Source organism: Budorcas taxicolor, chromosome 4, assembly GCF_023091745.1.
Source record: "Budorcas taxicolor isolate Tak-1 chromosome 4, Takin1.1, whole genome shotgun sequence".
Taxonomy (NCBI): Eukaryota; Metazoa; Chordata; class Mammalia; order Artiodactyla; family Bovidae; genus Budorcas; species Budorcas taxicolor.
Genome location: NC_068913.1, coordinates 50962629 through 50987443, shown reverse-complemented (window position 1 = coordinate 50987443; position 24815 = coordinate 50962629). Strand labels below are relative to the sequence as shown.

Below are 24815 nucleotides of genomic sequence, written 5' to 3'. Positions count from 1 at the left end.
GGGAATTCCCAGGAGGAAGTCTCTTCACAGACTTATTTCTAATTGATTATGAAATTATACATGCTTTCTACTATTGATTTCTAGGGAAGGCTGATTATTCATTGGTAAGCTTTGGGACCCCATTGGTTATCAGCTTGATTGAGAAAGACTAGATGTCAGAAAGCAATTGATCAGTTAAAGCCTTGTTAATTCTTATAGGAGGGTATCTGAGTTGAGAGTTCAGGGTAAAAGAGAAGTTTCTGTAAATCTGCACTTGAGTCACAGGGGACTTGTGAAATGGCATAGATCTGACTACAAATGTGGGACCTACCTCACTGTCCACATTTTTCCAGTGAGACCGGAAGACAGTTAGGAGGATGCCTTGGGAATTCCCTGGCAGTCCAGTGGTTAGGATTCCATGGTTTCACTGCTGATGGCACAGGGTTCAGTCCCTAGTCAGGGAACTAACATCCCTGCTAACTAGGTGCAGTGTGGTGCGGCCAAAAAGAGACAAAAGGGTGCCTCAACATCAGTGTCAAGTTGATAGACAGTAAAATAGTTCACCAAATTCTGGTTACGTCAGGTGTTAATCATTTCCACAACTCTGAGTTTGTGGGACAAGAGAGGACAAAGTCCTGAAGGAAGGGATTTTCAAACCAAGGGGCTTTAGAGCTCTGTCACTGTTATAAGAGATTAGATAGGATTAGATGGATGGAACTTCCTCTTTAGAAAGTCAGGCGGATTGTGACTGTCTCCTATCATCTCTCTGCTGTCTGATAGGTCGCAATTGAGGAGTTTCTTGATGAATGTGATTTTTATCTATTTTCTGTGTGTTTTATCCAAGTTGAGCTTTACATGATGCATTAAATTACCAGTGCTCAGGCCCAGAAACGGGCTTGGAATGTGCAGCTGCTTTTAACTTAGCCTTCATGCTTTATTCCCAGGTCTGACCATACACCATACACCAAAAAAGAATGATCTTGGTTCTTTTCTCCATGGATTTTTCTTCCCATATTTAAAAAAAAAACCTGTAGCACTCTATCAGGTTAGGAATCTAAAATGGAATGTGCTTTTCAAACCCACATCGGCAGATACATTCTTATGTTACAGAACTGGTCCTAGTCTTGCTCTGACTTTACATTATTTCGTTATCTCTTCATTTTAAACAAATAGTTCAGGTACTTAAAAGCCTGGGAAGGGAGAGACAGACAGTTGCTTAGCTAACATGTTGCTCAGAAAGAAACCTCGAGAGTCGGTTTGTAATATGGCTCTTTTTCAGAAGTTAGATAAGGTTTGCAATATGGTTCTTTCTCAGAAGTTAGATAAGGTTAGTTAGCATGACGATACTGTTTTTCTTTAACATTCCAACTAACTCATATCCGTTCCAGTGACTACTTTCCCTCCCTCCCCCACCCCCACCCCCAATTGACTTGGCTGTTTTCCAGTGGGAGAGTTTATTTCAAAAGTCTTACTGATTTCCTGAAAATACACCAGCCTGTGACATGATTCATTCTGACACATTCCTGTCTTTCTGCATTTAAGACTTCTCTTGCTCCGGAAGCTGAACCCCCCAAAGCTCTCTCGAGCACAGGAAACTGTGGAAAGGTCTCCTTCACCAAACAGGCAGGCCCGAGGGCCCAGGGGATTGTGGAGGAGGTGCTGTCCATCCCTGGAATTCCAGTGGCCTTTTTAGCCTTTTAACGTGGGACGACTTGACCCCCAGGGCATAGTGCAAAGGCTCATTTGTTTGTTCAGGCTTTCCCCTGAAAGGGAAGATGTTAGTATTTGTTCTGGGGCAGTTTATTTATTTGACCCATTCTTTGTCTCTTTGGCATTATTTCTCCATTGTGGCAATGCACCCAAAGACTTCTCCATCAGGGATAGGTTTTTCTAAATTGGAGCGTAACTCACATTCGTGGTGGACTCCTGTTTTCTTTGCTGCTGCATAGAAACAAAAAGGAATATTTGTGTTTAGACTGGATTGTGTCCCTGTGCTTTAGACTGCAGAGCTGAACCCCTACTGTGCACAGGAAATGCCCCCTCTCATTTCCCCTTTGAGAGTCCCTTGGCTTAGAGAGTTGGAAAGACTTTTCAGTTTTCACTAAGCAAAGGATGTCTTTCTTGACAGCAACTAAAGGCATTCCGCCAGATGTCTTGTTCCAGGGAGCACATTCAATACGTTGAACTCCAGAATGATTTGTGACCAACTGAAGAGTCATTCTGAGATGTGCTTTATCACCTCAATCAAGCCAGGGGGTTATTGTTATTATCTTAGCTTCAGATTAAGGTGGACTGCAGAGAGAATTTCCATGAGGAGCATAAAGATAGTTGAAGAGAATAGACTCCATTGTTCACAGATGTTCTTATTTACCTTGTGATTTCCTTTTGTCTTTTTAAAAAATATCCTATAGGCGTGGAGAATGTCACTATCCAACTGGATTTGGAAGCAGAATTTCATTTCACTCATCTCATCATGACCTTCAAGGTAAGGAATCCCTCTTTTTTTCAGAAATGAGAGCATTGTGTAATTCCGCCTTTCAGAATGGATGGCTATTGTGAGTTGGCCTAAGTGGGAACCTAAACATTATTGTTGCTATAAATTAGGATAATTGAGCAGCTTTTAAACATGGGCACGGATAACTACACTTAACAGATACTCTGTCTTTGTGGCAATAAGCAGAGAGAGGCACTGTCCTATGATTCGACTGTAAACTTTTAATTAGATATCTGTTAATTTCCCCATGGAGAGAGACAGCTTTGACTCACTCCCAAACCACAGTAAAACATCTGGAGAGTAAATCCCTGCTCCCTTGGGTTGATATTTTAATGCTGACTTTGGTAACTGGAAAGGAAGTGTGTTATCTTTAGTTTTCAAGGTTTTGCAAAATTTGTGGGAACGGTTTTACAGTTCTTTAAGAAATGTGCCTGCTTTCTTCAGTGTGGATGTTTTTCCCATCCTTTTTCTTTGAGAGATGTAAAATGACTCCAGGACAAAGGAATGGCTCTATACAAAGTCTCTTTGTTTCTTCTTAAGCAGCTGCCTGGAAATGACAGGCTTCATATGGCTTAAAGTACATGTTGGTGCACACAAAACCCATAATTTACTTATTGCTTCTCAGTTTAAAATCACTTTTGAATTGTTTTCTGTTGGGCATGGGGGCCTTATCTCTACCCTTGCAGGTTTTGGAAAAGGTGCCCATGGTAGATTTGATTTACCATGTGGGCAGGTAACCACTAAAGTCTTGCTTGTATCCTCTGCGTGAGCCTGGGAGGCCTAGGGTCAAATGTGTCTAGGAGAGATGCTGGGCTGTCCCCAGGCCTGGGTTCATCGCCTCGCTTCTCCCCAGGAACCCACTCTTGCTGCTTGGAGAAAGGGTAGGGGGAAGGTTTACACTGTGACACCTGCTCCTGTGAGGTGCAGGAGGACTTCCCCTAAATCACTTTGTTCCTTCATTGGCCAGGAGCTCAACCTGGCAGTTAGAATTAAGACTCAGCCTCAGATGTTGTCTGCATGTTGTTGTTCAGTTGCTCAGTTGTGTCCGACTGTTTGCATCCCCATGGACTGTAGCCCATCAGGCTGAGGATTGAACCCTCTGTCCATGGAATTTTCCAGGCAAGAATACTGGAGTGCGTTGCCCTGCCCGCTTTCAGGAGACTCTTCCCAACCCAGGGATTGAACCCGTTTTTCCTGAGTTGGCAGGTGGATTCTTTACCACTAGTGCCACCTGGGAAGCCCGAGGGAAGAAGGTGTACTTGCAAATAACTTGATACAAGGCAAGATGTGCTCACTGCTATAGCAGAAGTTCAGACAATGTACATCAGCATGGAGGATGGGGAGATTCATTTTAGCCTGGAATAAAGGAGAAAGCTTTACAAGGAAAGGACTGTGACTGCGCTTGACCTGGGTCAGGAAGAGTGAGCAGGATTTTAGGAGGAAGAGGTAGAAGAAAAGGCCTTCTTGACAGAGGAAAAGGCCTTCTCTCTCTGTCTCAGTGGGACAGTTTGGACAGAGTTTGTTCAGCACGTACTATGTAGACATGGCTTGAATGTCTACACTTGGGCTAGTGAGGGGACCAACAGGAAGTAAGACTATAGCCAGAAGGACCTTGCTTCCTTCCTGGGGAGTGTGAACTTTACTGCAGATGGGGAGCCATGGACAGGAAATGAGACCTGTGTTTCAGGAAATGAGGGAGCCAAGAGGAAAAGCAAAGGAGAGCCTGGGGCATGGAGAAGAGAAGGCATAGGGGCAGGGGGCTCTCAAGATCCGCGGTAAGGGGGAGCTGACTTAGGCAGGGCTGTGGTTCTCAACTAGGAGGGAGTCACCTCCTGCAACTGGCGTCCTGGCAGTCTGACGTGGAGAGCTTTTTCTAATCATACATCACCCCTTGCTGCCATACTCTGCTACCCTCTGCAACTGCTAACTTTGAGAGTCATTACCCAGAGGAGGAGCCTCTGTTTCCTAAGGGAGTCAAAGGTTAAAATATGAACTGGAGAAAGATTAGAAGCAGAACAGCAGAAGGCAGGGTTAGGAAAGGGATGAATCAAAGATTCCTGAGATGTCCGAGCTGGGGAACCTGGAGGCTGCTGATACCATTAAGAGTGGTGAGGACAGGAAGGGGATGAGGATGAAGAGTGTGTTTATTCCTTTTTAAAATTTATTTTATTCAGCTATAGTTGATTTACAGTGTTGTGCTATACAACAAATGACTCAGGTATATATATGCACATTCTTTTTCATATTCTTTTCCATTATGGTTTATTGCAGAATATTGAATATAGTTCCCAGTGCTATAGAGTAGAACCTTATTTATCTGGGTAGCATTTCCCTTTTCCACTGGCAGCTTCCTGACCCAGGGATTGAACCTGGGTCTTCTGCACTGTAGGCAGATTCTTTACCTTCTGAGCCACCAGGAAGTGTGACAGACTTAGTTGTGTCTGACTCTTTGTGACCTCATAGACTATGGACTGCCAGGCTTCACTGTCCATGGGATTCTCCGGGCAAGAATACTGGTGTGGGTTACCATTCCCTTCTCCAGGGGATCTTCCCAACCCAGCGATCGAACCTGAGTCTCCTACATTGCAGGTAGATTCTTTACTGTCTGAGCTACGAGGGAAGCCCACATAGGAGCTACATCTGCTAATCCCAAACTCCCAATTTATCCCTCCCGCCTTGGCATCCGAAAGTCTGTTCTCTGTCTCTGTGAGTCTGTTTCATAGATATGTTCATTTGTGTCATATTTTAAATTCCATACAGTAAGTCACATATGTACCAACAAGATCTGTTTTGAGAGTTCATAGGTCCAATTTATTCGTAAGACCAACAAAGTTAGCCTAGGTACCTAACTAACACAATCAGCTGTGTCATACTGTGCTGTAATTGGTTTATCATACTTTTCACACAAATGATACATAAAAAACAAGCCAACACAAAAAATAAAGAAAACATTTTTAATTTTACAATACTTTGGCAAGTACAGCAGTGCAGTACGACAGTTGAGCTCTAGGGGCTGGCATCAAGGGAACAGAGAAGAGTTACCAACTGGAGGAGGGAAAGGAGGTGGGAGATGGTAGAGCTAAAGGGTCGTCAACAAGGAGGACGGAGGGCAAGCTGGGATTTCACCCACGCCTGATGTTGATGGCACAGGTTCTGGCTGCTTGCTGGATCCGATTCTGTCTACTCTCTTGAAGAAAACAGATCCAGTGATGTCTGGGTAGTAGCATGTTCACATCTTTGAAAATTCCGAACTTGAAGGTTCATATGTAGGGGACTTACTGTGTAGGTGATATGATACGGTATTTGTCTTTCTCTGTTTCACTTAGTAAGATAACCTCTAGTCCATCCGTGTTGCTAAAATGGCATTCTTCCACTCTTTACAGCTGAGTAGCCTTGCATTGTGTATATGTACCACATCTGTATCCATTTGTCTGTAGACGGACATTTAGGTTGTCTCCATGTCTTGGTTATTATAAATAGTGCTGATGTGAACATCTTTTCGAATTACAGTCTGGATACAGGCCCAGGCTTGGGACTGCTGGATTATATGAGAATGTTTTCAGGGAGATAGATGCTTACTAACTGGATTGGATTTTCTTAGGCTTGCATAATCTAGTTAGCATATTGACAGTCTGTTTTTGTACATAGCCAGACGTTTCCAAGCTCACAGCTTTTTTATTTAGTATAAATTCAGAGACAGCTCTGCAGCAGTGTGAGGCCTGAGAAGGTCAATGACTCAGCAAACAGCACAGAAAGACTTCCCTTCTGTAGGTAAAATGCGTTGTCCTGGTTTCCAGCAGCTTCCTAACCTCACAGGAAATTGGCCTTTTGGGACTTGGAAGGTTCCAGAAGGGAGGAATAAGGAAGCACAGCCAGGACGGCTGTAAGGCTCCCTTGCAACATACAGACATCAGGCTAGTCTGTCTCCAGGTGTCACCACCCAGGAGGTGTGTCCTGTGGGAGGGTTTGCTGTGGTTCAGTTAGTTATTGGGGTTTTCTCCCCTTTATTTTAAAATTCTTAGCCTAATACTCTCTCAGGTTTAATATAAAGTATCATTTCCTTATATTTCTGAACAGGTAAAAAATAAATTAAGCCTGAACAACTAGTAAATACATAAGTCAAAGAATCTATCAAAATATGACTTGCCATTTCCTTATCCTTGTCTCCTTTAATCAGTGAGAAAGACCGTCAAGATTATTAAGGAAGGTGCAAGGAGATCTGGGCATGTACTAATTTTCGCTTTAGTTGTCACCCAGATTTTATTTTTATTTATTTTTTTTATGATCCTGTTCAAGTTCTTGGTCATCTTGGCCTGCAGCATTTGATCTCTCTGAAAAAAATTTTCATTTTAATATAATTTTTAAAGGTCACTCTCCAGCAACAGTTATTACAAAATATTGGCTATATTCCCTGTGTTGTACAATACATCCTCAAACCTATCTAACACCCAATAGTTTGTGCCTCCCAGTCCCCAGCCTCTATATTGCCCCTCCCCTGCTCCCCACTGGTAACCACTACTTTGTTCTCTATGAGTCAAGCACTGGTTGGAATTCAGAAGTGCTTTTGTTCAGATTCTGTTTGCTGAGTCAGCTTACCTTTCATTCATCACTGTTGACGCATTTGCTTATTTTTAGTGTTCATTTTGTTTCATTTCATATTTCCAGTTGTCCCTGTTTACCACAACCTCCTAAACCTCCGTCCTGCTTGTTCCCAGAGTTCGTGTCCTTTTCCTCCTTCTGACGTCTATTTTTCAGGCTGCTATTACACCAGTAACCAGAGAGGCAGAAAAGGTCTTCATTCAGCCTGGATATGATAGGTCTTCACTCAGCCTCAGTCGAAGTCTCTCTGCCAATAGCTGGCGAGCTAGGTGATCACTCTGAGCCCTCATTTCCTCATCTGTCAGACAGATGTGCTGGGAAGGTGTGTTAGTGTGCTAGGACTGCCATAGCGAACTGCACAGACTGGGTAACTTAGACAACAGAAATGTATTTTCTCAGGGTTCTGGAGGCATGTAGTCTGAGATGAAGGTGTCAGTAGAGTTGGTTTCTTCTGTGGCCTCTTTCTCTCCTTGGCTTTGTACACGACTTTCTTTCTCCCTATGTCCTAATATCTTCTTCAAAGACATCAGTCGTATGGGATTAGGGCCTACTCCAATGACCTCATTTTACTTTCAGTTCAGTTCAGCCACTCAGTCATATCCGACTCTTCGTGACCCCATGGACTGCAGCACACCAGGCCTCCCTGTACGTTGCCAACTCCCGGAGCTTACTCAAACTCACATCCATTGAGTAGGTGATGCCATCCAACCCTCTCATCCTCTGTCCTCCTCTTCTCCTCATGCCTTCAATCTTTCCCAGCATCAGGGTCTTTTCAAATGAGTCAGTTCTTCACATCAGGTGGCCAAAGTATTGAAGTTTCAGCTTCAGCATCAGTCCTTCCAATGAATATTCAGGAATGATTTCCTTTAGGATGGACTGGTTGGATATCCTTGCAGTCCAAGGGACTCTGAAGAGTCTCCTCCAATACCACTGTTCAAAAGCATCAATTCTTTGGTGCTCAGCTTTCTTTATAGTCCAACTCTCACATCCATACATGACTACTGGAAAAACCATAGCTTTGATTAGATGAACCTTTGTGGGCAAAGTAATGTCTCTGCTTTTTAATATGCTGTCTAGTTTGGTCATAGCTTCTGTTCCAAGAAGCAAGTATCTTTTAATTTCATGGCTGCAGTCACCATCTGCAGTGATTTTGGAGCCCAAGAAAATAAAGTCTGTCACTGTTTCCACTATTTCCCCATCTATTTGCCATGATTACCCTTTTAGAGACCCTTGTTATTGTTCAGCAGCTACGTCCAACTTTTTGTGACCCCATGGACTGCAGCACACCAGGCTTCCCTGTCCTCCACTATTTCCCAGAGTTTGCTCAAACTCATGTCCACTGAGTTGGTGATGCCATCCAACCATCTATTCACTGTCGCCCCCTTCTCCTCTTGCCATCAATCTTTCCCAACATTAGGGTCTTTTCCAATGAGTTGGCTGTTCATATCAGGTGGCCAAAGTACTCGTGCTTCAGCATCAGTGCTTCCAGTGAATATGGAAGGTTGATTTCCTTTAGGATTGACTGGTTTGATCTCTTGCTGTCCAAGGGACTCTCAAGTCTTCTCCAGTACGACAGTTTGAAAGCACCAATTCTTTGGCGCTTAGCCTTTTTTACAGTCCAACTCTCACATCCATACATGATTACTGGAAAACCCATAGCTTTGACTAGATGGACCTTTGTTGGCAAAGTGATGTCTCTGCTTTTTAATATGCTGTCTAGGTTTATCATAGCTTTTCTTCCAAGGAGCAAACATCTTTTAATTTTGTGGCTGCACATACCATCTGCAGTGATTTTTGGAGCCAAAGCAAATAAAATCAGTCACGGTTTCCACTTTTTCCACATTTATTTGCCATGAAGTGATGGGACCAGATGCCATGATCTTAGGTTTTTGAATGTTGAGTTCTAAGCCAGCTTTTTACTCTCCTCTTTCATCCCCATCAGGAAGCTCTTTAGTTCCTCTTCACTTTCTGCCACTAGAGTGGAACAATCTGCATATCTAACGTTGTTGATATTTCTCCCCACAATTTTAATTCCAGCTTGTGAGTCATTCAGCCTGGCATTTAGCATCACAAACTGCATATAAGTTAAATAAGCAGGGTGACAATATACAGCCTTGATGTACTCCTTTTCTAATTTTGAACCAGTCCATTTTACCATGTCCAGTTCTAACTGTTGCTTCTTGATCTGCACACAGATTTCTCAGGAGACAGGTAAGGTGGTCTGGTATTCCCATCTTTTGAAGAATTTTCCACAGTTTGCTGTAATCTACAAAATCAAAGGCTTTAGCGTAGTTAATGAAGCAGAAGTAGATGTTTTTCTGGAATTCCCTTGCTTTCTGTATGATAAGGTATTGACAGTTTGAGCTCTGGTTCCTATACCTTTTCTAAATCTAGCCTGTACATCTGGAATTTCTCTGTTCACATACTGCTGAAGCCTAGCTTGAAGGATTTTGAGCATTATGTTGCTAACATGAGAAATGAATGCAGTTGTACAGTAAATTGAACTTTCTTTGGCACTGCCTTTCTTTGGGATTGGAATGAAAACTGACCTTTTCCAGTCCCATGGCCATTGCTGAGTTTTCCAAATTTGCTGGCATATTGCATGCAACACTTTAACGGCATCATCTTTTAAGATTTTAAATAGCTTAGCTGGGATTCCATCACCTCCACTAGCTTTGATAGGAGTAATGTTTCCTAAGACCCACATGACTTCACAGTCCAGGATGTCTAGTTCTAGGTGAGTGACCACACCTAGTAATGTTTCCAAAGTTCATCCATGTCATAGGAAGTATCTGAATTTCAATTCTATTTATTGCCGAATAATAATAGTCCCTTGCTTATGTGTATCAGCTTTTGTATATCCATTATTCATTGATGGACACTTGAGTGATTTCTACTTGTTGGTAATTATGAATAATGCTTCTCTGAATGTTTATGTATGAGAGTCATCTGAGTCCCTGCTTTCAGTTACTTTGGGGTGTGTAGCTGGAATTTCAGGGTTCTCTAGCTTCTTGCGTTAGTAATTCCTTCCCCTTGTTTTTCCAAAACACACTGCATGTGACTCTACTATAGAGTGTGATGGATATTTTTGCAAATGATTTCTACCCATTCCTGGACCTTATTGGACGAGGTACAGCACTTAGACCACTGTCTGGTACTGAGTAGCTGTCATCACACATCTACTGAATGATTAAATGACGGCATGAAGGAACAAGCACTCAGCCTCAGCGGTCACGCCATGGGCATGGTGGCTCAATGCGCCGAAGCTTATCTGCACTAAGGCCTGTTTATAATCAGCTTCTAAAGAGAAACAGCTTACTAGTCTCTAGTAGGGTGGGAGAAAGTGCAATATTTAGAGGCGAGACACTTTTCCTGCAAGAGGCTCCGTGGAACAGCTTGAAGTATTTGAAATCCAGCCACAGTGAAATACCAGCCACATGCAGTCAGGGTTTGTGGCACACTGTTGAGTGATATTTTCCTCTGGGATTTAAAAAAATATAGATAACCAATAAAAGCATGCAGTGAGTCTTTTCCACCCTGTCTTTAGACATTCCGTCCAGCTGCTATGCTGATAGAACGGTCGTCCGACTTTGGAAAAACCTGGGGTGTATACAGATACTTTGCCTATGACTGTGAGAGCTCATTTCCCGGCATTTCCACCGGCCCCATGAAGAAAGTTGATGATATAATTTGTGATTCCCGATATTCTGATATTGAGCCCTCAACGGAAGGAGAGGTTTGTTTATACTTTTTATTTTCTGTGCTATTTACAAATCCAGTTTTTGATAGTAGCAAAAATATCAATTACTCTTATGTCTATTTTTAGGTGATATTTCGTGCTTTAGATCCTGCTTTCAGAATAGAAGATCCTTACAGTCCAAGGATACAGAGTAAGCCTGTTTTCAAATAAAAGCTTGGATGGAAAATAGCAATCATGGGAGAAAGTTTACCCAGACCACTGCTACCCAGAATCTAAATACTCAGTGCTAAATCCACCCTCTTCATTTCCTTCTTTCTCTGCAGTACTCTACTAGAAGCTCTTGAAATTGGCAATAATCAAAGTCCTCACTGATAGGAACATATTTTGATAAGAGTAAAAGGTTGATATCATAAGTCCTCAAACCATTATGCTGGTCATATAATACCTTATTTACTTTTTTGTTCTCTCTCTCTCTCTCTCTCTCTATATATATATATATATATATATATGTATGTATGTATGTATGTATATAAAAATAATGTATGTGTGCTAAGTTTCTCCAGTCATGTCCAACTCCTTGCAACCCTGTGGACTATAACCCACCAGGCTGCTCTGTCCATGGGATTCTCTAGACAGGAATACTGGAGTGGATTGCCATGCCCTCTTCTTCCCGACTCAGGGATCAAACCCAAAGCTCTTAAGTTCTCCTGAATTGGTAGGCGGGTTCTTTACCACTAGTACCAACTGGAAAGTCATGTATGATATGTGTGTGTGTGATACATTAATATATATCCTATATATTATGTGTATACATATATAATTATGTCTATGTATAATTAAGGCTTCCCTGGTGACTCACCTAGTAACCATCTGCCTACTAATGCAGGGAGACAAGAGACATGAGTTCAATCCCTGGGTTGGAAAGAGACCCTGGAGAAGGAAATGGCAACCTGCTCCAGTATTCTTACCTAGAAAATTCCACAGATAGAGGAACCCATGGGTTTGCAAAGAGTTAGACATGACTGAGCTCACATGCATATTTAAGGTACAGGCTAGCTTCCCTGGCAGTTCAGTCAGTAAACAGTCTGCCTTTAATGCAGGAGACCTGGGTTCAAACCCTGGGTTGGGAAGATCCTCTGGAGAAGGGAATGGCAACCCACTCCAGTATTCTTGCCTGGAGAATCCCATGGACAGAGGAGCGTGGTGGGCTATAGTCCATAGGGTTGCAAAGAGTTGAACACGACTGAGTGATTTTCACTTTCACTTTTAGGATGTTGCTAATAAAGTGTCCCCCCAAAATGCAGTGTCTCAAACAAAAAAGTTTATTTCTCTCTCACAGAATCACCCAGAGGGATTTCCAGATAAAGTACTGTTCACCTGCCACAAGCAAGCAGTCTTACCAGATAAAATACAGGCTGAAACCCTGTTCAGTATGAATTTTCAGGCAAACGATAAATTATTTTTTAGCATAACTATATCCCCTGTAATATATGTGACTAGTGTGAGCATATTTCATGCAATATTTGTGGGTGAGGAAAACCATGTCTTATGTGATATTTGGTTCATATTTGTACCAAAATGATTAGTTGTTTATCTGAAATTCAAATGTAACTGAGCACCTTGTATTTTTATTGCTAAATCTGGCACTTCTAGCCATTAGATCACCCAGGTTCCCAAGTTCCCTCTGGCTTATAGTCTGTGTCCACATGGTCAGACTTGGATAAACCCCACCTTGTCCTTGTACCAACCTGTAAGAGGGGCAAGTGAAAGGCAAGTGGCTTAGAAGCCATACATCACATCCATTCACACGCCATTGGGCAAAGTAGTCCCCTGGCTACACTGCAGGAGATGCTGGGAAATCTCTCTAGCCGGTGGCTGTGTGGCCAGGGCTCTTATTGTCAGAGGAAGAAGAAAAGAAAGAATCCTGGGGGAAATCATAAGTCTCAACCTTGCTCAATATGCTCAATGAGGGTTGTAGTTCCATTTTCCAGATGACTCAACTGAGGCTCAGAGGGTTGGACTAATACGCGTAAAGTGACTTGGCTATTTAATGTCGGATCCTAAACGTTCTTGTTATGACTCTCAGTTCAGAGGGCTTGCCATTGTTCAGTAACCATGCTTATGTCTTTACAAAAATACATTTTTATCTTCTTGGGAGGCAGAATGCACTAATTAAAAGAATGGGCTTTGGAGTCCGACAGAGCTGGGTTTAAGTTCTAGCTCCAGTGTATTCTGTGATCTTAGGTAAGGAATTTATGTAAAACTTTTCTTAGTCTTTATTTTTTCATCTGTAAATGGAGATAGTGATATTGACCTTATGGTTGCTGTGGAAGGAAAATGAGTTAGTAAATATAAATGACACATAGAAAGTGCTGGATCCGTGAAGCTGTTGCCGCTCTTGATGCTGCCTTCAGCTGTCACTCAGACCTTTTCTAGACTGGGTCCCACACCTCCGAGCGAAGGGGAGGCTCCCTCTCTCCAGCTGCTCAGGTGCAGTCAGTTGAGCAGAGGTGGGGCAGGGTCTTGCTGGTCTTCCCCTAATTTGAACCAAGGCCCCATGACACACACACACACCCTTACCCCCCAACTCACTGCATGAAAGAGTAGAATTGAAGGACTCCAGGGAAGATTGCCAAGAAAGTACTGTTTCCCCACTCAAATTAATTTTACAAGTGGCCCAGATCATCTCTGGTCCAGAATTTATTCATCCTATCGTCAAACACATTTTTTACATTTTTAAATTTTATTTAAAAAATTTTTTTATTGGAGTACAGTTGGTTTACCATGTTGTATTAGTTTCAGGTGTACAGCAAAGTGTTTCAGTTATACATATATTCATTATTTTCCAGATTGTTTTCTCATATAGGTTATCCCAGAATATTGAGTAGAGTTCCTTCTGCTATATACAATAAGTCCTTGTTGGTTATCTGTCTTACATACAGCAGTGTGTGCATGTTAATCCCAAGCTCCTGATTTAGCTCTCCTTCCCCCCGCCCCGCCATGTTTCCCTTTGATAACCATAAGTTTGTTTTCAAAATCTATAAATCTTTCTGTTTTGTAAATAAGTTCATTTGGATCAGTTTTTAAAATTAGTTTCCACATATAAATGATATCCTGTCACTTAGTGTAATATCAAATATTTAATGGCACATTCAGCCTTGTGTCATTTCTAAGTGCTCTGGGAGACCTGTGCTCCCTGGTATCAAAATCCAGTTGCGAGAAGTGTCTGAAGAAGTTCCTTGACCAACACCTCCTGGGTCTTTCAAAGGACTCTAAGTTTGTTCCTTTTGGGCGATACTTGTTTTACTCGGGGAATGTGCTGCCATTAGAATTCTATTGTGTTTGGCTGTTCAATGGCATCAGAAAACCTATTTCTATATTAAACAAGCATCCATTGTAACAGATCACGCTTTGGATTTACTTTGTGATCAAGGGAACAATATCTCTTTAGCTGTCCCTATTGTTTGAGTCCTCTAAGACTCACTTCAAAAGTGATTGTGCCTCTTAAAACAGCAGTCAATTTGAGGCTTAGATGTCGTTAAATATGGCAGGAGAGCTCGAAGGGAGCACAGTTGCTCTTCTGAGGACTTCCACAGAGATCAGCTCAAGGGTTTCTAAATACTCCAGCTGCTCTTCAAGTTTGTTTTTTGGCCTCTTGTCAATAGGCACTTGTGCTCATTCTGTGCAGGAGAAAATGCTGGCATTCAGAAATTCCATTCAGCGAAGTAGTACCACAATTTCTCTGTTTAGTTTTTGCTTTTACAAAGAGCCTAAGTTGAATGCATGGCTTCATAGACTTTCTCTTTCAACCCACAGCTATTTCTATAGTCTTCATTGTACACTGTGCATACGTTGTAAGTATTTAAAATTGTATCTAGACTTTGAAAGTATCTGATGTATTGGGCTAATGCCCCATTGTCCTGTGTTGTAAATTGTAAGAATCCATCGACAGAAATGAAAGGAAAGCTTAGAAGCAGTTTCAGGCTATGGAGCTAAAAGGGGAGGGCAGGTAGACTGTCTTAGTAATTCATGTTTAGCAACTTAGTGATTAATGAAAATACTGATGGAGAAGGCTATATGACTGTTGGTTTATCAAGTTACTAGAGAATGTAATTGACTGCCCTGCTTCTGTAATAAGCATTGGTCTATAAATCCAGGAAAAGGAAGGAAAGTTCAAATAAGAGACATTTCTCTACAAGAACCTCTATTTAGGAAAGTAGTCTGCCCCAACATCCCAATACTAAACTCCTTTATCTTCATGCTGCTGCTGCTAAGTCACCTCAGTCGTGTCAGGCTCGTAATTATATTGGTAAATTGTATTGTAAAACAAGGACCAAAAAAGTTGTGGATTGTAATGGTGCTTCAAAACTTGTTTGAGATAGTCAGTCCCTTGATTATGGTTATCTTATCATGTCAAATCGATTTTAGTAACTTGTGTTTCATCTGATTGGTGGGAAATTTCAGGTAGCATTTTTTTCTTCCAGAAATAAACACAAACATGTTTTCTAACTATCTTACAATAATAATGACAATTAGGGTGCTTTGATAAATTCTTTCCCACCTAAATGGAATTTTCTGATTTTGAGACTAACACTAATTGCTGTGGGAACCAGATGGTATTGCAGTAGTTTAGAGTACTGTGTGCCAGTGGCTTCTGGCAAGCATGCAACTGCATTCTTAAATTTCTCTACTTTCACACTTCTTTCTACAACATCAGTCTGCCAACAAATCCATCACAGAATAGATGTTCTTGTTAAATGGTGATGAGAAGGGAGTAACCTTTCTTCCAGAGACTGTCACTTAGGCTAAACTTTATTATTACATGCATCTAGATCATGAAACGGAAGTAAACTTTACATAAGCTATTTTTATTTGTCATGTGTTTCTATAAAGAAGAAAATGAAAGTGAAAGTGAAGTCGCTCAGTCGTGTCCGACTCTTTGCAACCCCATGGACTAGTAGCCTACCAGGCTCCTCCCTCCATGGGATTCTCCAGGCAAGAGTACTGGAGTGGGCTGCCATTTCCTTCTCCAGGGGATCTTCCCGACTCAGGGATCGAACCCGGGTCTCCTGCATTCCAGGCAGACGCTTTAACCTCTGAGCCACCAGGGAAGCCCCATAAAGAAGAAAGGTGTTGTCTTAATTGTAAACAAAGTCTTGTTTCTTTGATCAAACTTTTCATCTTCTTGGTGACCTTCATAGATCTCTTAAAAATTACCAACTTGAGGATCAAGTTTGTGAAACTACATACTTTGGGAGATAACCTTTTGGATTCCAGAATGGAAATCAGAGAAAAGTATTATTACGCGGTTTACGATATGGTGGTTCGAGGAAACTGCTTCTGCTATGGCCACGCCAGCGAGTGTGCCCCGGTGGATGGAGTCAATGAAGAAGTAGAAGGAATGGTAAGTACATGCTCCAGGCAGCCTTCTCCTTTGTACAGGTGATTCTTAAAAGCAAACTGAAGCTAGTCTTAGCGTAAGCCTTTTTATTTTGAGTTTTGAGTTTGTCCAGACTTCCCTTTAAATTTAATAGCCTTTTGTACCATTCCAGTGGTTGATTTTTTTCATTTTCCGTTTGCTGATTTTCTTGGACTGCAAGAATGTGAGGACTACTCGTTTCACAAACACTGAATTAATTTTTGAAAATTGTGGCTGCAGGCTGCCTCTATGGTAGACATTTTATACAACAAGGATTAAAAACTTTTCTCAACTGACAGTCCCATCTTGAGGGAAGATTAAAAACCACAAGCATTCCAGCCTTCATGCCAGAAACCATAAATTGACACCAGCCCAGAGAAACTGGAAATTTGAACCTAGAACCATGGGATACCATTTAGGAGTCAGTGGACTTTGTATCTCGATCTTCAAGTTTCATTCTTTTCCCACTTTTATGTTGTGTTTTCAAATTTTTAAAATTAGTTTTAATCGGCGTTTACTTGCTTTTCAATGTTCTACTGTGCAGCAAAGTGCATCAACTACATGTGTATATATATACACACGTGCGTGTGCGCTAAGGTGTTTCAGTTGTGTCAGATTCTTTGTGACCCCATGTGATCCTCTGTCTGTGGAATTCTCTAGGCAAGAATACTAGAGTGGGTTGGTATGCCCTCCGTGTGTGTGTGTGTGTGTGTGTGTGTGTGTGTGTGTGTGTATATTTCCCCTCATTTTTGGATTTCCTTCCCATTTTGGTCACCACAGAGCACTGAGTAGAGTTCCCTCTGCTATCCAGTAGGTTCTCCTTAGTTATCTGTTCCATACATAGGGTCAGTAGTGTGTATATATCAATCCCAACCTCCCAATTCATCCTACCACTCCTCCCTGGTTTCCATACCTTTGTCCTCTGCCTCTATTTCTGTTTTGCAAATAAGATTACCTATACTATTTTTCTGGATTCCACATATATGCATTAATATATTATAATTGTTTTTCTCTGAGTTTTCAAATTATGTAATTTTAAAAGGGGGGACTTGGATACTTGCCAGATGGATAAAGTTAGGGTGTTTTTCCAGTTTCTAAATGAATTGATAATTCCTGTTAGAAGAGACCAGAGTTTCAGTCTTTCGCCAAAGGGCCTTGAGTAAGTACATGGCAAATGGAAATTCACATCTCGCTCTCCTGACTGTGCACCAGGGCCTCCACTGGACCATGGGCCTCACTTCTAGATGTAAGGTGTGCCTTGCTTAGTTGCTGTTGACCTTTTCAAAGAGTGTTAGTCCTCACTTAAAAAGGTGAAGATGCAGGAATGAGTGTGTTCAATTGTCTAAAACTTCTGCCTTCCCTTTCCTCTAGTTTGAACCTTTATTGCACAGAGAAAGTTAAATTTTTAACAGAGCCTAAAGGGAGAATAGGTCCTTCTAATCTTATTGTTCCATCTTACAGAGAGTGCCAGGTAGATGATAATTACTTCTCAGTGTAACAAATCCTGTGTGTAGCTAACCTCTTGTAGTCCTGTCACTGCTGCTGCTAAGTCATTTCAGTTGTGTCCGACTCTGTGCGACCCCATAGACGGCAGCCCACCAGGCTCCCCCGTCCCTGGGATTCTCCAGGCAAGAACACTAGAGTGGGTTGCCATTTCCTTCTCCAATGCATGAAAGTGAAAAGTGAAAGTGAAGTCGCTCAGTCCTGTCTGACTCCTAGAGACCCCATGGACTGCAGCCCACCAGGCTCCCCCGTCCCTGGGATTCTCCAGGCAAGAGTACTGGAGTGGGTGCCATTGCCTTCTCCAGTCCTGTCACTACCGTGCATCTAATGGTACATCTTGATTCAGATGCTCTGGAGTCCTGTGGTGTGGGCTTTGGGACTGTTTTTCAGTCTGTGTGAAACTACCTTGTAATTAGAGGATTTTAGTCTTCTAATCACACTCCTGTCAAGGTGAGTTCAGGGTGGACCTGTCTGTCTTGTTTCTGAATTCCATTCTGTAAAAACTAGTGTTAGGTGAGGGATGGGTGTACATGCATATTTGCTGGGTGAGAAGTATTGATTTATCATTGATGTGCCTTAGGGGCTCGAGTGTGACAGGTGGTGTGTGCAAAAGAACACATTGTGGGCCCTTCCTCAAAAAAAATACTCTGCTTCTTTTTCTGATGTTTTATATTTTTTTCCTTGAAAATGTAAATATGGCAACTGATTAATTCTTAAAATCTCATTTTGGGTTGAAAAAATGTTTTTTAAGTGCTGAGCCAGAAGTCAAAAACCAAGCAAAGTAAGCAGAGAAAACCTGTCTTTTGTATGGTGTGGGGTAACAGTTGCAGGAAATTAAATTGCTCCCAGTGATGTATACACATTTAGTTCTCCACTGTAACTTTTGTTGATTTCTATTATACTAATTTTTTTAAAACTTAAAAAATTCTTAAATGGCTAATTTTGCTCTTCTGTGTTTTTTTAGATCAATACTTCAATAGAAATATTTATTGAGTACCTATTATACAGTAGAAACTGTTCCTAGAGATGGGAATTAAAGCCATCAAGACAGGACTCACAGTGGGAAGGGACAAAATAAAAACAAAGCAGGACTTTCCCTGATTGTTCAGTGGTTACGACTCCATTCTTTCGCTGCAGGGGACATGAGTTTGGTCCCTGGTCTGGAAACTAAGATTCCGCATGCCTCATGCAGCCAAAAAATAAGGGGGAAAAAAATTAAAACTGAAACAGAAAATTAGAAAATAAAAACAAAGAAAGCCTCATTGTAGTGAGGTAGAGATGAGTATGAAAAAGGTATGATATTTATGAGTATGATATTTTCCACTGCTTGTGGGGAAGGTCTGGCCATTAGTATATCTCTTACTTGACTCTTTCCTATTTTTGTAACTTTCAAGGTTCACGGACACTGCATGTGCAGGCATAACACCAAGGGCTTAAACTGTGAACAGTGCATGGATTTCTACCATGATTTACCTTGGAGACCCGCTGAAGGTCGAAACAGCAATGCCTGTAAAAGTAAGTCTCAGGCGGGGAATTCACTGCCAAGGGTGGTGAAAGTCCCTGGTTGGGAAACTAAAGTCCTGTAAGATATGCAGCGGTACCAAAACAACAAGAAAAAAAGAAGTAAGTCTTAGGCAAAGGCATGTTTAGAATCAATTCAGACCCCAGGATCCATTTTCTGAGTAGACGTGCTATAATAGTACACTATTTTGCAAAAGGAAGAAAAGTTACTACCCTTTTCCCAGCCTTACCCTAATACTCCTAGGAAGCCATTATCCACTCAGATTAATCAATTAGCATTTATTAAGCAGCACCCATGTGTTTGGCAGACGTTGTGTGCCACCTGTAACACTGCATTTTTTTTAAGGCCAGATGACTGAGAGAAAAATGAATGAAAACGATGGTGTGGTGGATGCATAAGGTCTAAGAGAGATGGAGTACTTGTCAGCCTTATTCTGTGCCAACCCAGGTGCAGCCTGTGGCCTCCTTCCATCCATCCATCCACCATCCCTCCTGGTGCTATTCTCTGGGCAGAGGGGAAGTTTGAAAACCACCACCCTCCCCACCTCACACAGTGATGCTGAAAGATGATTATCCCTGCAAGCATGCCTGCCTCTGACCCCTCTGAGGACAGTTCTAGGAGCTCAGAAACCAGTGAGGGCTGGAGTGGTCAGTGTCCTTTTGTTAGTAAGGACAATCAGTTGGGCCCTAGCAAGTAGTTAGGATTGTTTAGGTAAAGAGAGGAAAGCAGGGGGAAGGTGGAAGGGAGTTCAGATAAGGAGAACAAAGCACAAGGCTCCAAGGACATTCTCATGATATTGTGGTTTAATTCATGATGCTGTGATTCCAGGGTTTAACTAAACCAATGCATCCAAGGCAGGATGACACAGTCCCTCCCTGTAAGATTGATAAGACCAGTTGCAGAGCCCTTTGAGAATCCAATTGAGTTAAGCTTCCTTGTGAGAAGATAAGAGGAGTCGATGAGGATAGTTGAGCATGAGAGGGAGATGGTTAAAGCTGGGTTGGACCAAGAGGACTCTGCCAAAGAGGCTACAGGAGAAACAGACTAACCCAAGAAGACCGGCTTGATGGCTGTTAAGGGTCTGATTCATAGAGCCTGGCCTAGGGTGGTGGTAGGAATGGGGAAGAAGAGAACCCAGCCTTCATACCATGTTCCTCAAAGCCAAGAGCCCAGACAGGCTTCCCCAGGAACATAGCGCCTAGAAAACCCTCTGGAGTGATGTATTCCCGTCCCACTCTGCACACGACCCAAACGTGTCCTCCGTGCAGCACAGCCTTCCTGTGGGTGAGCCTGCGAGGGGACTTCCCTCAGAGCTTTTACACTTTTTATAGCCCATTCTCTTCCAAAGAGGGCAAATGAGGTTATTCCATAAAGGTCACACTTGGAAGGTTTCCAGCATGATTTAGGATTTCAACTGATGTCATAAGCAGATGTGTTTTTTCCACCGCCAGTGCCTTCTTAGTTGCCGTTTTGCCTGAGCTTCATCCCCAGTTTCCAAAATGAGCTTCCTTCCCACCAATCCCAGCCTCCACTGGTTTTTCTTGTTCAGTCCCTTGGTTGTACCTGACTCTTGGCGACCCTGTGAACTACAGCGTGGGCTTCCCTGTCCTTCACTGTCTCCCGGAGTTTGCTCAAACTCATGTCCATTGAGTCAGTGATGCCATCCAACCGTCTCATCCTCTGTCGTCCCCTTCTCCTCCCCTGGTAAGTAGATTGAAAAGATTTTTCCTGACGTAGGTTTTGTTTTGCAGAGTGTAACTGCAATGAACACTCCAGCTCATGCCACTTCGACATGGCAGTCTACTTGGCCACTGGCAACGTCAGCGGAGGGGTGTGTGATGACTGTCAGCACAACACAATGGGGCGCAATTGTGAGCAGTGCAAACCGTTTTACTACCAGCACCCGGAGAGAGACATCCGAGATCCTAGTCTGTGTGAACGTACGTGGGAGAAGGTCACGATGGGGCGGGCAGAGAGGGGGGGCTGTTTGGGTCACCTTTCAGCTTGAATAGTCGAGTAGTAACCATCCTCCTCTCAGGACTCAGACCTAGCCTTATTTTAGCCGCTATATAGGATGCTGGGAGTGGAACTTAGTTGGTAATCCAGGCTTTAGTCTATTTTTGTGAAATTTGGAGGGATGAAGGGAACATAGGTATTTCTGCAGACACATACATTGTGTTACCTGGTGCTTCTCCTCCTTAGAATGTACATGTGACCCAGCTGGTTCTCAGAACGGGGGAATCTGTGACAGCTACACGGACTTTTCTGTCGGTCTCATTGCTGGTCAGTGTCGTTGTAAATTATACGTGGAAGGAGAACATTGTGACATCTGCAAAGAAGGCTTCTATGGTTTAAGCGCTGAAGATCCATTTGGTTGTAAATGTAAGCAATTGTGTTAAAAAGTTTGGGAGTTCTCATGTGCACATAATCCCCATTTTACCTGGCAATTCTTTATCGTGTTGATGACTACAGACTCACTTGGCTTGTGTTTCTTTGCTTCATTTTATCTTTAATGAAGCTTGTGCTTGCAATCCTCTGGGAACGATTCCTGGCGGGAATCCTTGTGATTCTGAGACTGGTTACTGCTACTGTAAGCGTCTGGTGACAGGACAGCATTGTGACCAATGTCTGGTAGGTAAATCCTAACTACATGGGATGGGTGGTTTGTGAATATAGTGTTCCAGGAGAGAATGATTTTCACAGTTGTTTTGTAGGTTCTGCCATCACCCTTTTATGTAAATCATAAAAGCCACTAGTAGACAATTCACAAGAGATAAATTACTAATGAATAATTTTGTCAAGATATTCACCATTACTACTAGAACTGTAAAATAAAACCAGAGTGAAGTACTGTTTTTACAGACAAAACTAACAAGTTTTTTTTAATGGTAATGCCAACTAATAAGTGAAGTCATAATGAGTGGCTGGTACTCGGGTACTGGTGATGAAAATACAGATTGGCTCATACTTTGCAAAAAGTATTTTGGAGATGTGTATCCATTGCCTGTAGAAATGTGCATACCCTTTGACCCAGTAATTCCACATCTGGGGATCTATCCTCATGAAATAATCAGAAAATTGGTCAAAGATGAATTCACTAGAAGACACATAGCATCTTTTATTAATAGCAAAAAACACTTGGAAGTAACAGTAGGAAAAATATTTAAATAAATTTGGGGGTTTCTATACAGTGTGATAGTTTCCCTGCTGGCACAGCAGTAAAAAAAGAAATCCACCTGCCAGTGCAGGAGACACCAGTTTGATCCCTGGGTTGGTAAGATCCCTTGGAGGAAGAAATGGCAACCCACTCCAGTATTCTTGCCTGGGAAATCCCATGGACAGAGAATCCTGGTGGACTACAGTCTATGTGGAAGCAAAGAGCTGGACAGGACTTAACAACTAAGCAACAAAAAAACAGTCTGATATTTTGTTGCTATTGAAAATGATGGTAACACAAGGAGGAAATGCTTATGCTGGTGTGAAAAAAAGCCACAGGATGTGAGTAGTATCTTGATTATGTAGGGAAAAAGTTCATCAAGAAAAACAAAATCTGGAAGGAAGTAGACCAAAAGTTCACTATGGTGATCTGGAGAATATTTATGAAGGTAATTTTAAAAATTATTTTATGTCTTTTAAAACATTCTTGTGATTGCTTTCATAATTACTGACTTACGGCCAGAGTAATTCTAAAGAAAATCGGCATATATGCTGCCAGCTCATGTTAATTTTTGGATGAAGGTTATTTGCAGGGCAAAGAAACTGCTCTGATCTGGGGTTGCCATGTGGCTATGTGCAGTCTTCTCTGACCCCAGTGACCTGCAGCTTGCTGTTCTTTATTCTAGAATACTCATGCCTTGTGTAGGCTTTCAGCTTTCACAGTGCAAATGAACGTTTGGCGGAACATCATCCAAACACGCCATAACTTGTCTCTTGCTGGGTCTATTGTGTAATTTACAGGAACCCCGCTTTAGATGTTTAATCTTTTGTTCTACAGCCAGAGCACTGGGGCTTAAGCAACGACTTGGATGGATGTCGACCTTGTGACTGTGACTTTGGGGGAGCCTTGAACAACAGGTGAGTGGAGCTGCTCGGACACCCTGCGCTCGGTCACCCCAGGGTCCTCGTGGCCTCTAGCACAGGGTGACGCTCAGTGTTTTCCTGAGAGGCAGCGTGCTTTCACCTTTGCTTTGAATGCCTGATCATCACTCTTACCTGTGTTCTAAAGATTCATTCCAAGAGTTAGCTTTGAAGCCTTCTCCAGTCTGTTTATGCTTCCTGGTTTTTAATAGTGGTACTTGTTCTGTTTTTTACTTTTTTTTTTTTTTTCTTTTTCATTTTTGGCCACACAGCTTATGGGATCTTAGTTCCCTGACCTGGGATTGAACCCAGGCCATAGCAGTGAAGATACTGAGTCCTAACCACTGGACCGCCAGGGGACTCCCTTAATATTTTTTAAATTATAAACACAGTACATGCCCATGGCTTAAAAAGATTCAGACAGCTCATACAGGTATCCTGCCTTTTTTCTCCACTGAGTTCCGTTGGCTTAAGGTGCCACTGTTAGCAATTCCTTGTGTGTCTCTAGAAAATAAAAATGGTGCTCAGAATACCTCTTAAAACTGACAATTTCTTTTCTCTCATTTTTTTTGAAACAACATGTTGGGTGTTATTTTTTAAATAGATAGTACAAAGAAATAAAAATTGTCCAGGATTTCCTACTTAGTTGTACAAACTTTTTTTATAAATCAAATTAATATGTGTATGTACATTACTCTGCAACTTGCTTTTTTAATCTAGAGATCTGTTTTTCATATCAGCATCAATATATCTCCTTTTTTGTATTCTGTCATGTGATAGTGCTATGACTTATTGATTTTATTATTATTATTATTTTAAATGTTGTAGAGACTTCCCTCGTGGTTCAGTGATTAAGGCTCTGTGCTTCCAAGGCTGAGTGTGTGGGTTTGATCTCTGGTTAGGAACTAAGATCCCACATGCCACGTGGTGCATACCAAACAGAAGTGTTGTGGTTAATATCCTTATGGATAATCTTGATGAATGTTTGTAGACAGGTCTATAGATTGGATTCCCAGTGATGGAACAGCTAAGTCAAAGTACATGTGTATTTTCTATTTTACTGGAGATGTCAGGTTGTTCTCCAGACAGATGGTGCTAATCTGTTTTCTTCTCAACCGGTTACAGAGTACTGTTTTCCCCCATCTCCAACCAGCAGCTGGTATCATCAAATCTTTTATTTTTCATCAATCTAAAAAACAAAAAGTGGAGTCCCATTTGATTTGTATAAGGACTCTTTATTTTCTTCTTCACTATTTCTTTTCTTTTTTACAACTTTAAAGTACATTAATGAAAATTACATACAATAATTTTAGGGACTTAAATAAGTTGGCATTATTTGTATCAATGAGATATGATACTCTCCCTGAAATGATCGAAATACACATTTTGGCGAGATGTTAAATTTGTGGGAGTTGGATTTATTACCTTTGAGTCAGAGAGAATTCTGGTCTCTGTGTGTTACTGGATCAGATTCAGAACATCTGGTAAAAATAGTGTAAGTGACTATTGGGAGGATAGACAG

The 24815-nt window shown here is 41.8% G+C and overlaps 1 protein-coding gene and 1 non-coding gene across 2 annotated transcripts in view; one reads left to right on the top strand and one right to left on the bottom strand.

The window, feature by feature from the left end:
- The window catches only part of LAMB1 (laminin subunit beta 1), a 76055-nt gene that overhangs the window by 5266 nt on the left and 45974 nt on the right, over positions 1-24815 (top strand). Inside the window, exons 4-12 of the mRNA XM_052638472.1 lie at positions 2391-2464; positions 10620-10808; positions 10899-10962; positions 15974-16176; positions 19089-19209; positions 20968-21156; positions 21419-21598; positions 21735-21847; positions 23211-23290. Of these exons, the coding sequence (XP_052494432.1) occupies positions 2391-2464; positions 10620-10808; positions 10899-10962; positions 15974-16176; positions 19089-19209; positions 20968-21156; positions 21419-21598; positions 21735-21847; positions 23211-23290 (1213 nt within the window). The remainder of the gene's footprint in view (positions 1-2390; positions 2465-10619; positions 10809-10898; positions 10963-15973; positions 16177-19088; positions 19210-20967; positions 21157-21418; positions 21599-21734; positions 21848-23210; positions 23291-24815) is intronic.
- On the bottom strand, positions 15811-15883 carry TRNAS-GGA (transfer RNA serine (anticodon GGA)). The gene has a single exon. It is a non-coding gene; the product is annotated as a tRNA-Ser (tRNA).